Source organism: Uranotaenia lowii, chromosome 3 (assembly GCF_029784155.1).
Source record: "Uranotaenia lowii strain MFRU-FL chromosome 3, ASM2978415v1, whole genome shotgun sequence".
Lineage (NCBI taxonomy): Eukaryota > Metazoa > Arthropoda > Insecta > Diptera > Culicidae > Uranotaenia > Uranotaenia lowii.
This window is the reverse complement of record NC_073693.1, coordinates 365,870,946-365,885,709: the sequence shown is the minus strand read 5'-3', so window position 1 is coordinate 365,885,709 and position 14,764 is coordinate 365,870,946. Positions and strand designations below refer to the sequence as shown.

General features: G+C 42.9%; 1 protein-coding gene across 1 annotated transcript; it reads right to left on the bottom strand.

Annotated features, from left to right (window-relative positions):
* Positions 1-408: 408 nt before the first annotated feature.
* Positions 409-4,456, bottom strand: LOC129754054 (uncharacterized). The gene is made up of 2 exons (XM_055749914.1): positions 2,774-4,456; positions 409-2,670 (listed from the first exon to the last, which is right to left on the bottom strand). The coding sequence occupies exons 1-2, from the start codon at positions 4,454-4,456 to the stop codon at positions 409-411; spliced, it is 3,945 nt and encodes a 1,314-aa protein (XP_055605889.1).
* Positions 4,457-14,764: the final 10,308 nt, after the last annotated feature.

Genomic DNA, 14,764 nt, shown 5'->3' with positions numbered 1-14,764 from the left:
CACCTAATAGCGCTCATAATGCGCGTTGAGCTACATTCGGTGTGCTCTACCGGTCTTTGAAGATCAATCTCGTTGAACAACGGCAGGCTTAACAGGGCATCTAGGGATCTGTAAACAGCAAAGACCCGGTAGATCGAACGGTAAAGTAGATATGTTGGAACGCTAATCACCTTTTAGCGCTTGGAATGCGCATCGAGACACATTCGGCGTGCTCTGCCGGTCTTTGGAGATTGATCTCGTTGAAACAAACAATGGCTAGGCTCTACAGGACACATACGGATCTGGAAGCAGCAAAGACCCGGTAGATCGAACGGTTTAAAGAATAAATTTGGAACGCTAATCACCTGATAGCGCTCCATTAGCGCGTTGAGCACGTTCGGCGTGCTCTACCGGTCTTTGTAGTTTCTGCTAATCTTCGGTGGTTGTTGGGTTAACGTCTTGGATGCTGGCGGTGGGTAAGATGGCTATCCGGTTCACCGCTCTGATGACGTCATCACGCTTGGCTGTCTTCAGTCCCACAACACGAACAACTCCATCTCGGCCGGGATGAAGTTTTGTGATGCGACCTAGTGGCCACAAGGCTGGTGGTAAGTTGTCTTCCTTGATTACCACGATTTTTCCAACCTCCACCGGAACCGCCGATTTGCTCCCCTTCCTAGCGCGAGTTTGTAGTTGGGCGAGATATTCGGGATACCAACGAGCCCAGATACCCTGCATCCGTTTTGTGGTGAGCTTCCAATGGTCGAGATGGTTGTCGGGCTTTGCAGTAACATCCACATCGTCAACGGCTTGCAAGTTGGTGCCCACAAGGAAGTGTCCTGGAGTTAACACCTCGAGATCATCGGTTTCCGTCGGGATCGGGGTGATTGGACGTGAATTAAGGCACATTTCCACTTCAGCGAGCAGTGTGGTCATGTCCTCGTAGCTCATGTTCGTGTGTCCTATCTCACGTAGGATATGGTGTTTGGCAGACTCACCGAAATGCGGAGCTCGCGGAGGAATGAATTTCCACTGGATTCTTTCCGTTGCACACCAGTTGAATATCTGCTCCCTGTCTTCGCTGTTTTTCTTCAGCATGTCGTACAATCGGTGAAGAGCGTTCGATGCACCTTTGAAAGCTGTCCCGTTGTCCAAATGAATTTCCTTCGGGCGACTGCGACGGGCAACGAAGCGACGAAGTGCTGACAGAAAGGCGGGCGTTGACAGATCCGACACCAACTCAATGTGAACGGCCTTCGTAACGAAACATACGAAAATGGCACCATATGCCTTTGTTGGACCATGACGGCGAATCGGCGACTTGATAAAAATGGGGCCGAAATAGTCGACTCCACACACAGCGAATGGACGATCTTGGATCACACGGGATTTTGGTAGATCTGCGGAGCTTTGCTCAACGAGGGTCGGCTTCTGCCGAAAGCATTTCATACAGCCATGGTACGTTTGGCGAGCTAAATTTCTTCCTCCATGAATCCAGTATCTTTGGCGAATAGTGGCAATCATCAGCTGCGGTCCAGCATGCAAAAGCGTTCGATGGTAATGCTCCGTTATAAGCCTTGCCAGTGGATGCTTAGCCGAGAGAACTGCTGGATGTTTGACACTCTGCACAACGTCTGCATTCCTTAGGCGACCACCAACGCGAATAATACCATCACCACAGAGGAAAGGACGTAGGTATCGTAACTGCGACGACAGCGGATTTCTCGTACGGTTGGTGTTTTGGAACTCGGAGAGCTCTTCTGCGTATAGCTGTGACTGGGCTAATCGGAGCAGCGCACGATCCGCCTCGGCTAAATCTTCAGCTGAAAGGTAGACGATCGCTAACTCATTGGGTGTAGGGAACGGCGTAACTAGTTGATTTTTCCTCCTTATAGCTGCAGCTTTGAGTGCCTTGATGTATTTGATACAAGCGGCTGTTACCCGGTTGAGTCGCTTGAACGTTGAATACCGAGTGAACAGCTGGTCTGCAAAATCCTCTTTTTCGGAAACGGTGGCAGCTAAACTGACAGAAGGACTTTCTTCAGCGACCTCTGGTGAATCATTTTCCGGCAAATCACATCGTGGCCAATATTCCGATGACGACGACAGCCAATCTGGACCGTTCCACCATCGAGCTTGGTTGAGAAGATCGGAGGGCTGTAGTCCACGAGAAAGTTCGTCGGCTGGATTCTGCGCTCCCGGGACGTGTCTCCAATTGAAACCTTCAGTGCCAGTCTGGATAGCAGTAACGCGATTGGCAACAAAGGTTCTCCATCGATTCGGAGGCGACCTCAACCATTGGAGGACTGTGGTTGAGTCAGACCAGAAATAAACGTGTTCTGATGACCCAATCGCGCCTTGTACCTTCCTGAACAACTTTGTGGATAGAACAGCTGCGCATAGCTCCAAACGTGCAATCGAATGTTTCTTGGCCAAAGGAGCAACCTTGGATTTGGAGGTCAACAACCGCACTCTGATTTCGCCAGCAAACTCGGAACGAACGAAGCAACAAGATCCATATGCAGCTTCCGATGCGTCACAGAAGAAATAGAGCTGGATCGAACAATCTGCAAATCCGTTTACAAACCGAGGAATTCGGATGTCGGCTAAAATGTAGAGCGTTGCATGGAACTGCTTCCACTCCTCCTGCAGCTTCGAAGGCAGCGGCCGATCCCAATCGTACGGTTCGTCCTTTTCTGATCTAAGTCGCCTGTTGCATGAATAGCTTGGCCAGTGTTATAGCTGGTCCGACGAGGCCCAGCGGATCGAAAATCCTCGCTATGTAGGAGATTACCTTCCTCTTGGTCAGCACCGAAGCAGGAAGTGGAAGGTTGATGTTGAACCGCAGCATATCAGTTCGAGTATCCCAAACTAGGCCGAGAGTCGATACCGATTGATCTTCGTTCAAGTCATGCAGTGGATCGATGGCAAGGTCTTCAGATGGAACGTCTACAAGAGCCGATCGGTTGTTAGAAGCCCACTTTCTCAGCTGAAATCCGGCAGACTGACACATCGCGGACATCTGGCGGCGTTTTTGTATAGCGGACTCTAGATCGTTGGCACCGGATAGTAAATCATCCATGTAGTAGTCATCGATGGCTTCGGCTGCGACTGGGAACCTATCTCCTTCATCAATGGCTAACTGCTTCAAAACACGAGTTGCCAGGTACGGAGCTGAAGCGGTTCCGTAAGTAACGGTGCGGAGTTCGTAAGTATCCAACGGTTCAGAAGGGTTCTCCCTCCAAAGGATTCGATGAAAGGGCTGATCATCGGGATGTAAATTAACTTGACGGTACATTTTTTCAATGTCCGCCACAAGAGCGATGGCCTTTGTACGGAATCGAAGGGTGATGGACAGCAGATCCTGTTGGACGACCGGACCGACGAGCAGCATATCGTTCAGCGAATACCCGGATGTGGTCTTGCAAGAAGCGTCGAATACCACGCGTACCTTGGTGGTTGTGCTGGCTTCCTTGAAGACCGGGTGATGTGGCAGATAGCAGTGTGGTTTGTTATCGACGACAGGATCTATCTTAAACATGTGTTCAAGTTGTGCGTATTCTTCGATGAATTTGTGGTAGGCCATTTTGGTGGAGTCATATCGCTGTAGGCGGCGTTCTAAGCTGTAGAACCGGCGAATTGCGATCATGCGAGAGTCTCCAAGGGTGATCTGGGAATCATCAGTCCGGGGCAGCCGTACGACGTACCTTCCATCGTGATTTCGAGTGGTGGTGCTGGCAAAAATCTCTTCGCACTTCCGTTCTTCTGCTGAGAGGTTTTGGCCTTCATCGACGGTGTCCAGCTCCCAGAAACGTTCCAGGGTAGAGTCCAAGTTCTGGTCAACGGCGGAGATGTAGCACGCTCGTGGTGCGGTGGTGGAGCCGGTCGTTACTTTGCCGGAAACTGTCCAGCCAAAGTGTGTGTCCACCAAAAACGGGAAGCCGTTGCCAAGAGATTGGCGCACGCCGGTGTGGAGCTCGTGATAGCACTCTCCACCGATGATTATATCGATCGTAGCTGGTACATTGAAATGGACATCCGCCAAAGGCACTTCAGGAATGTTCCACGCAGATGTGTCAATAGGTATTGTGGGCAGATTTGATGTCGGCTTCCTCATAACTAGAAAATCGAGTGTGGTGGAGAAGTCACTGTTCCTGGAAACAATTTTGGCCGTTAGCTGGTGCTTGATGCGCTTGACGGACTCTCCTATTCCTGCAACTGAGATGTCCACGGGGCTTTGTCTAGTGGCGAGCTCGTTCGCCAGCTTCTTCGTAATAAAGTTAGACATCGCTGCAGAATCCAGAAGAGCGCGTGCTGGAATTTGCCTTCCATACCTATCGACCACTAGAAGCGCAACGGTTTCCAGTAGAACCGTCGAGTTGGAATGCACAGATAAGTTGATTGCTGGCGGGCTGAGTGAACCACTGGTGCCTTGAATCGCCGACGTGGGTTGCGGGGCTGGCTGATCGTGCAACATAGTGTGGTGCTTAGCATGGCAGTTTCTACAAACAAACTTCGACTTGCACGCTCGTGCCTGGTGATTTGAACGGAAGCAGTTTCGGCAAAGACTGTGCCTCGTAACTACCCGCATAATCAATTACAATATATAGAGAATATTCTATATTGTCTCTAAACGTTATCGTTTATTGTAAAGTGAACAGTATATGTACAATAACACAGACCATATTAACAATCTGTATTATGATTATCTGTTAAAGTACCATATGGGGAAAGGGCTGTTAAGCATGTTTACCATTCAAAAAGAGCGATTTTTTCGAACAAATATTTCATGCTACATTATTGGATACGGTTAAAATATCATCCACTTTTGGCGAGCAAAACAATCTACCTGAATGTTCTAGCTACGTTGGAATACAAAATCATAGATTTCATCAACTTCAATGGATATAGTTTGCTTATAGTAGTTTGTAGTAAAAATAACGCTCAATCATACGTTCCGCATATTGTAAAATATTTTTAAAAAGAGCTTCCCTGTACCATAACCAATATAGTTCCAATTCTTTCCCACAAAAAATAAAATAAAATTAAAAAATTTAAATGTTGAGATTTTTATTTTTTATTTCTGATATTATACATGGATTATACAATCTTACCTATTTGTGCAGATCTGCATTGTTCAGCCTTTCAGTAGATTTTTTTTCCGCTCTCCGCTCAGCAGAGATCTTTGTTTCTGTAATTTCATTAGTTTTATTTAATCTCACTAGTTTTTATCGATAATATAATATAGTTTTACTTACTTTTCGCGTTCTGTGTGTTTTTCTCAGCGTGATTCTTTTTTTTCGGAGCCATTTTGAACACAGTTTTCAGTTCCGAACCTGGCGTGGGGTTGCCGACACAAATTTTAACGAAGTGAAGTGAAAATTAGCAGATGCTGAACCCAAGAGCGAAAAAATGCATAAGCTCACAACTACATCTTAAAATAACAATATTAGTTATTATCCGCAAGAGGTGAAATGATAACGACTTGTCTAACTCATACAATGTTGTCAATGTTGTTTTTTTTTTAATTTAATGTCTAATGCTAAGAAAATATAAGGAAACTTTGTCGTACACTGTTAGAGTCCTGGATAAGGTCCAGAGACAATATTCAAAGGTTGCAAATTTTTATTCTCTTATTATACTATACTTACTAAATCATATATCATATTGTCACTGTCACTGATACGATCCTGTCATAATTTATTGAGGTAATAAAATTTTGAACATGTATAATGAAATGATACTTGGAAGATATTTCATACTGGTACTGCTACCAATATATTAAGTTAATAGTTAGTACTATATCCCCAACTGTTTTTAATTATGCGGGTAGTTCTCGCCGTTGGGAGATCGACAGCTTCTTGAATGCTGGACACTGATGCAAAGGGTGCGTTTTGGAACAACAGTGACACTGTTGTGTGCTGGATTGTGACTCGGATGTTGCTGCGTTGACGACGGATTTGATCGCTGACGGCTTCTTCGGTGTTTGTCCGGCCACCCTGGAAACAGTCAACACTGTTGAACGGTGCTGCAGATCACTGGCAACGGATTTCAGCATTCGAACATGTTGGATCAAAAAATCGATGAGCTCGTCGTACTTTACTTCGTCCTTTTGACGAGTATCTTGCTCCCAAGCGCGGATCGTTGCTGCATCCAATTTATTCGAAAGAATGAAAATAAGTGGAGTGTCCCAGTGCTCTACTGGCTCGCCCAATTTTCCCAATGCCTTGACATGTCGCTGAAAGTCATCAACCAGAGTGTTGAGGTCCTGTGCTGACTCACGCTTTATCGATGGGAGATTGTACAGGCCTCGAAACAATTCCTTCCTGAGAAACCGTTTATTATCGTACCGCTTCTTCAGTGCATCCCATGTCGACGAATAGTTGTCCGCTTGGATGTCCGCTTGGATGTCCACAGACTCAAACGGCTTCTTAGCTTCTCCCTCCAGTGACTGTAGAAGATATTGCAGCTTGTTCACGATCGGAATATCTTCGTTGCAGTGGATCATTGAGATAAAGTTATCACGAAACGAGATCCAACGCGACTCATCTCCGCTGAACTTCGGCAGATCGATTTTCGGCAAACGATGGTGGAAACTAGCAGACATGTTGTGTGAAGACGATGCGTGCATGATCGTCGAACTCAACGGATGCTCCCTACTTTCCAGTTTGGACAGCAAAAAACCTTTCGCCCTGCAGAATCGATCCTCAAAATCCACCCGAAACTCTAGATGACCTTCAAACCTCTCTTCGTGATCGCCCAGCTCAATATCATTCTGCACGTTCAGGAACAGCTCGTTGCACTTGTTTAGCGCCTCCAAACGCACCGCAACCTGGCAACAATCCCGTTCATAGGTGTACTCCGCAATGAACTTCTCCACCACATCTCGCTCGGCACACGCTCGTCGTCGCGTCAGAAGGTCCGCTGCTAATTTCTTCTCCGCCTTGCTAGCCATATTACCACCACTCGAATCACACTTGTTGACACCAAAAATACCGGACACACCACCAATGATTGACTTTCGGATATTTTCTCGCAAATAAAATTCCCAAATTAATTTTTATTTTGTAGATGTTGCTATCTTTTTGGACCGTACTGTAGTCAGCAACTCGTATGAACAGCACCCAGCAATGTTGTAACACAACTGTTACGATTTGAAACCAAAAGTAATTTGCAATTTCTCCAAAAAATGTAGTTTCCGAAGTGTCGCTATTATTTTGACCGACACTGTAAAGTGCAACAGGCTAAATGCACTTGCAATTCGTTCTACAGCACGCCTTTATTTATCCAATGCAATTTCTCCTCAAAAAGTTTTATTTAAAAAAAACTTGTTCCAAAACTTTTGTGCTCCAGTGTAAAACCTCAAAATTTTGTGAGACAGTGTAATTGCCGTTTGTTTTGGTTCTAATAAATATCAATCACCAACTTGATTCTAATTGCTGCTGTTGCAATTGCAATTATTGGACAAATTTTCGTTGGCCAAGTGAATAATGGGCCTGAATATTATATTCACGGTGAGTATATCACAAAATGGCCTACCTTGATGTGATTGTACAAACCATAGCTGCTACTGCGCTTCCGAAGATGGCGAATGTTGGATTCCAATGCTGGTCCAGATGAGCTTCTGTCCTCGAATCCGGCTACGAAGGACCAAATGTTCGGGCACGGCCGATGGGGGGGTTCGGATTTCGGGGAATTTCTTTCCGTCTCCAGTCGACGGCATCCACCAACACAGGAACTCCAGGTAAGTCGCACAATTGATGGCACAGCAGCTGATCGCCCGCTCGGGGGGAAGATTTCGTTTGCACTTGGGGGTGTACGTTGATGTGTTGAAAACACTTCGCAATTCGATTGCGGTTCTACTACTATCACTTGATTTCGGATGCACTTATTGAAAGTCGCTTTATTGGACTAATTACTAATTTATTAGCGAAGTGAAAATCCGTGTGTAGTATTCAATGTTACAATCTATTCTGTTCTTAATTCTAAAAAATGGCTTACTTTCTAATTCTATAAGCGGTTTCATACTCTTTCGAAGAAAGCTTTTATGTTGAGAGAGAGTTATGCTTATCCTAGGGTACATATACAAATAGTGGTGTTTTCGAGCAAATTAATTACAGTGTCAAGTGAACATAAATTAGACACATATTAAAACTAAGAGCGTGGATAGTATTTCCTGACCGGTACAGTACCGATCAATAGTTGTAAATGATTGAAAATACTCTTTTTTCTATATAAATTGTCTATTTTACTTGAAGAAAAACGTTGAAAACAATTATTTGCATCTACCACTCCACATTAGTAGGCCAAGCGTGGTTTTTTCACTTATTTAACTGGCACTTTTTCTTTCACTATCCCATTATGACTAACAGGAGATAGTCCAATATTTAAACATTCCTTCAGGAATGCTATGTTCTTTCGTTACCCAACGATACACTTTTTCAACTTTAAAAACGTATTTGGCTCGAGTATCACAAAGTATACTAGAATACTTTTAAATTTTTTATCAAGGTGCATTTCGGGTTCAATGATTCTAGGTGGATGTGAGTAGTCAATCAAGCTAAGCTAAGCTATAAAAACCTATTTGGCTTGAGTGCCCTTTTCACTCTAATATGTGTTGTGAGCCTAAGGGAGGTAAAAGATACACATTCATCAATCGGAAACGCTCACTGAAGAAGATAGTAAATCTTTCGATTGCTTTGATTTAGTAGGACGTGTCACCACAATCGACCAAAAGTCTCGTTAAAAAAGTCGAACACAGGTTAATCAGCAAAATCAATGTGCTGAAGTTCGTTTTGTTCAGCCCAAAATTTAAGTTCTTATTGAAACTTTGAAGTTCCATTACATATTTGAACGGCCTTCTTCTTTGAATCAGCAAAAACAAAAAAAAATCTATTCTTTCCTCTCTTACTTCAGTCACCACCAGCCCATGTGGTGCTGCCGGTTTCTCGGCATCCATCTTAATTTTTCCATCACCTCAATTCATCTGACTTAATTGCTTTGTTTTCGACATGGTTTGGTGCATGCCGGCCCGCACGCCATTTCTGATACCTACACATTTGATTTATTTGCTAACTCAAGCAATCAAACAACCTAATGAAAAATTAGTCCTGATACAAGATTTGAACCGCGACCCCTCGAGATGTCAACCAAACACGCTGCCACGAGGTCACGCCTAGATGTTGCCTTACCAGCAGCTAAAATTCGATGTGATAATAAGCTTCCCTAGAATACCTGCAAGGGTAGCCAGCGACCAGCAGCGAAGACGCCAGGCTATTTGAGACCCAATTTGTAACTTTTATACTACAGGGATGCGATTTGATATGTCACCAAAAGGCTATTTAAGGAACTTTTTCGAAATTCAAGTCCATGGAAGGCTATTTGAGGCTCTATTTGTAACTTTTATACTGAATGGATGTGATTGACATGTCACAAAAAGGCTGTTTGAGGATCATTTTGTAACTTTCATGCTCGCATTCGAGAAAATTCGGTACCAATTCCCTTTGGAACCTTTGTTCAGCGGAATTCGAACTTCGTAGGCACTTTCACAACATTTATCAATTGGATGATTCCGTCACAAAAAGGCTGTTTGAGGATCATTTTGTAACTTTCATGCTCGCATTCGAGAAAATTCGGTACCAATTCCCTTTGGAACCTTTGTTCAGCGGAATTCGAACTTCGTAGGCACTTTCACAACATTTATCAATTGGATGATTCACAACAGTACGGTGATAGGGTATCCATAGGAACTGACGTCGCCGAAGTGTCCTCGTGGAAACGTATATATTGACACGTTGCAGTATGTATGCGGAGTCAACATGGTGGGTTAAGGTAACAAAATGAAGGCTTGCTGCAGTTCAATACGACGCTTCTCTAGTGTAATTAGGCCTATCAGAGCACACCTTTGCTCATAAGGCGGGAGTCGGAGCGGGTCATTCCAGGGAAGACGCCGAAGAGCGTATCTTACGAAGCTACGTTGAACTCGTTCGAGGCGGAAGCATTGAGTGCTCTGAGAGGGAGCCCACACCTGGACAGCATACTCCATGATACTACGAACGGACGAGCAGTAGATGGCTTTCAGTGCATATATGTCGTCAAAATCCCTTGTGTTTCGGCGAAGAAATCCAAGTGCTGCAAAGCCCTTTACCACGGTTAGCGCTATGTGCTCGGCGAAAGTGAGCCTGTTGTCGATTTTAATCCCTAGATCAAGAATAGATTTTGTATTTTCCAAACAGAGGCCGGATAGCTGGTAGTCAAAATTTATAACATTTCTTGATCGGGTGAAATTAATGAACTTGCACTTTTTCGCATTTGCTTGCATTCCGTTCATCTGACACCAGCTCTCTAATGTAGTGATGTCCGCTTGCAGGGCGAGACAGTCTACAGTGTTGTGAATCTTTCTAAAAATCTTCAGATCGTCGGCATACAGTAGAGTGTCCGATTGAAGAGTTGCGCACAGGTCGTTAACAAAGATTATAAAGAGAAGCGGTCCAAGGTGACTCCCCTGAGGAACTCCAGATGGGATTGTAAACGTTTCCGAGCGCGAGTTTTTAATTTTCGTGAAGGCACGACGGTCCGTGAGATATGACTCAATCCATTCAAGCGCCCATTCAGGAAAACCTAGCTGATCCAGCTTAGCTACAAGTATTTTGTGCGGAACACGGTCAAACGCTTTTGCGAAGTCTATATAAACAGAGTCCACTTGAAAACCTTTCTGCATGCTGTTACTCAAAGAGCTTACATAGCACATCAGATTGGTTACGGTTGATCTTCGCTTCATAAAACCGCGTTGAGCCTCAGATATAAAAGGTTTTGCAGCGGCATATATTCGTTCATGCATTAGGACTTAAAAAGTCTTAGATATTGAGTTCAAAATTGATATAGGTCGGTAATTATCTACGCAGTTAATATTTCCTGATTTGTGAATCGGTGAGATGGACGCAACTTTCCTTGCTCTGGGAAAAGATCTTTCCGATAGTGACCGGTTTATTATACTACAAATCGGGGCAGCTAAAGGTGCTGCGCAGAGTTTCAAAAAAGCAGTGGGTATGCGATCTGGACCAGAACCTTTAGTTGGGTCAAGCGAAGACAATTGTTCGTAGATATCCTGCTCAGTGAAACACGGTGAAGGTAAGTTGATATCGTACGATTGAATAGAGGCGATGTAGTTGCTGTCAGAGTCGGTACTAGCTGGACAATATACACTTTGGAAGAAATCAGCGAACATATTAGCCGATTCAGTCGAGTTAGAGGCAGTGACTCCATTAAACCTCATGTCTGCAGGAATAGATGCGTTCCGTTTTCTTCGATTAAAGTGTTTCCAGAATGACGATGGATCACGTTTGAGGTTTTGTTGAAGCTGAGAAATGTGTTGGCGGAAGGGAGATCGTTCAGGTTTTTGAATTCATTCTCTAGGGATCTCAAATGGCATCTTCGATTTTCAGAACGATTCTTGTTAAAACTTTTACGTGCCTTTCGTAGCTGATTTCGTAGCCGTCTTAGATCGGAGTTCCACCACTCGTGCTTTATTGGTTTGAAACTCTTCGGGCGTTTCAAGGGAATGTTTTGTCTTAAAACCGAGTAGAGTTTTTCATAGAAAACATTCAGTGCGGAATCCACATTGTTGGCAGCTTCAAGAGAATTCCAATCTATCGAATTGAGCGCAGCAGTAACAAGACCGTAATCGCATTTATTGAAATCGAAATCAAACTCTCCAACAGGTTCTTCCTGATCACACACATGATCGACGATTTCAAGGCATATAGTGTATGATTTATGATGACGATCCGTAGGAATAATCGAAACAGGTGACTCAAAAAAGTTCAGGTTTTCGGGAATATTTGAAAAAACGAGGTCTAAAAACCGCATATTGGCGTTCGGTATACAACAAATTTGATGCATACCTGCAGAAAGAATCCTTTCAGTTAGAGCAATTTCAGCTTCGGACGATGGATTCGACGGTAGTAAACTGTTTACATCGTGGTCAAAGGACCATTAGAGGAGATTATAATCACCGACAACTATGACTGTGTCACGAACAGAAGCTAAGCTCATGATTTCTTGGACGGCAGTGAAATGGCTTTCATAATTTCGGAGGCTGCTGTTAGGTCGAAGGTATATGCAGCAGAGGCACAAAAAATTAGAGCCAGTATTGACTTTAACAACGGTTTGTTCCAAATGTTCGCAGTTTTCGATTTTAAGAGAGGATGTAATAAGTTCTTGTTTTACGGCAATCATCACTTCACCTCCTCGTTGAGCATTGCTCGTTTCAGAGGTACGATCACAACGGAATATAGTGTAGTTTGACGTTAGTTCGCTGTTGTGAATGTTTTCATTTAACCAGGTTTCTGTGATCAAAATACAATCATGATCACTTGCGGCAAGAGCGTTGTTAAAAGCAGCGGTTTTGGTGCGCATTCCACCTGCATTCTGGTAGTATAAGGAGAAGGTACGGCGAAAACTCTGGTTCGATGATACTATTCGATTTGCATACGAAGAAACTGGATCTGCGATCGAAGATACAGTGGGGACGGGAATTATTGTGTCGGAGTTATGTAGGGAGTTGTTTGAGCGGTAAGATTCAGGGTTACAGGCTGCTGCTTTGGTGCCCAAAAAACCTCGCTAGATCCTTTGCCAGTGAATTCTCTGAAACGAATTCCAACCGGCCAAGTCTCAGTGGCTAGTGCTTTGCTTTTTAGATCGACGTGCATATCCACTTTGAAAGACACAAACGAGAGGATGTTGAGATTCCTTCCCCTGGGTACAAGCTTTCTCAACTGCACGTTTTCGTCACCAAGATGACTACGAATCATTTCCAAAACTCTATCATCTGAAACGCTTGGATGGATTCCTGCCAGATAAAGTGAAAACGTGGGTACAGTGGCGTGGGTACAAATGTTTGATTTTTTTTTTGCTTTGCTAGGGATGCTTTTGGTTGCTAGGGATTTTTCCATGATTTTGGCATACAAAGTAGTTTAATTGAAAATATAAAGTACCCAGCAAACATTTTTGTAGGTATATTTCTCAACAGCTTTGTTATACGTTTCATATACATTATAGAATGATCGTATGAAACACGAAAAAACAGCATTTACCTACCAAAGTGGAGGCAATATACATACACATTCTCAACTTCTGGCTAAAGCGATAAGAGTATACATACAATTTCGACACCATATTCATACATACTAAAAAAAAGCAAGAGAGCACAAGTTTTTTTCTCTCAACGCATGCGAACTGTTGCCAGCGACAATATTTGCTGCCTCTGTCATTGGGCAATTCTTGCAAATACACCATCTGATTTTTTGCAATCTGGTTGTACTGCTGGTCGCAAAGAGAACAACAAAGCTGTTCTCTCTTTTGACCCACCCGGGAGAGAAAAAAGGAACGAAATCGTCTTCAAATTCTGCAAACATGACGGACTTTTTATCATATCCGATTTAAACCATTTAATACGACTTCGAGTAGCGATTTTTACGACATTTTACTTGCGTTAGTTGGAATTACGATTCGCAGTAACGTTTTTAATGACTAGAGTTATCATTTGTAATGCGATTTCATGTTTGCTGGGTACTGTCTTTGTAATGTCTCCTACAAAGTTGCAGCCAATAAAATTTAAAGCTACCTTGTCGAAACCATCAAATTCATATGACGATTAAGAAGCGCGCTATAATTTTTCAAAGTTAAAATGATAGAGAATGTCTAAAAAAACAGTTTTCAGCTCTAAATATGATAGATGAATTTTTAAGGAAGCGGTGTCTTCTAAGCACTTTCATCGAATTAGAATGCGCACCTTTACGTCTTAGAAAACAAATTTCTATCTTGAGGCATTTATTAGTTATAAGGTTTTTTCTATTAAAAAAAGATTTTCTTAAACTGCCTTATCCCAGATTGAGGTAAACTCTAGATATAAAATAAGTTAATTTTCAATACAAAATATCAAATTAGACTGACCCTTCAAAGGAGAGTCCTCCCATTTTCCGAGTAAATGGCTCATTTTCGTCAAATAATTGATAGCTAAATGCAAACAAACAGTAAAATAAGTGATTTAGCCCCATTTGTTACCATTTTGGTCAAACTTTTTCATATATTGTTAAATTTAATTTCAAAAAAAGGTCATTTTCCTTGGAATAACATTTTAACAATGTTTGTATCAGTGTAAACTTAAAGTATTGCCTCAAATTAGATTTCAGTTGCCAGCGGCTATACAATAGTGGTTAGGACTCAAATCTGCAATGCCAATGGTTATGAGATCGAATCTCTGTCATATCATAGTATTCGTGACTTGGCTCTTATCAATCACTTTTCCAGGAAGCCATTGGGGAAATTTTTTGACTGTAAATACCTTTGATATTTCATACAATCTATTGCATAGAACATGATTTCTAAATGAAACCAAAAATCTCATCCTTATCACAAAATTTCTGTAAGCGACCTTATTTACAAGTTCACCTGAAGCAGTAATGCCCTCTAAAATTTATGATAATCGAGCTTGAGTCATTCGTTTTGTTCCGCTCATTTGTTGTAATGTTGTTGTATTTTCATAAAAATGTTTCACTTCATGTAACAAAACGAAAAATCTGTGAAAAAGGATAAACCCCAAACAGCAGCAGCACCCAAAACAAGAAACGCTCAGGACGAAAAAAAATCTCATTTCTCCACATCGCCGCTGACGAACGACGACGAATGAAAGTTGAATGGTTCAATTTCCCGCCAGGCAAAAATATAAGCATCGGTGATGAGAAGTCGCCATCTATCAGCAGAAGTGGAAACGAACAGCAACAAA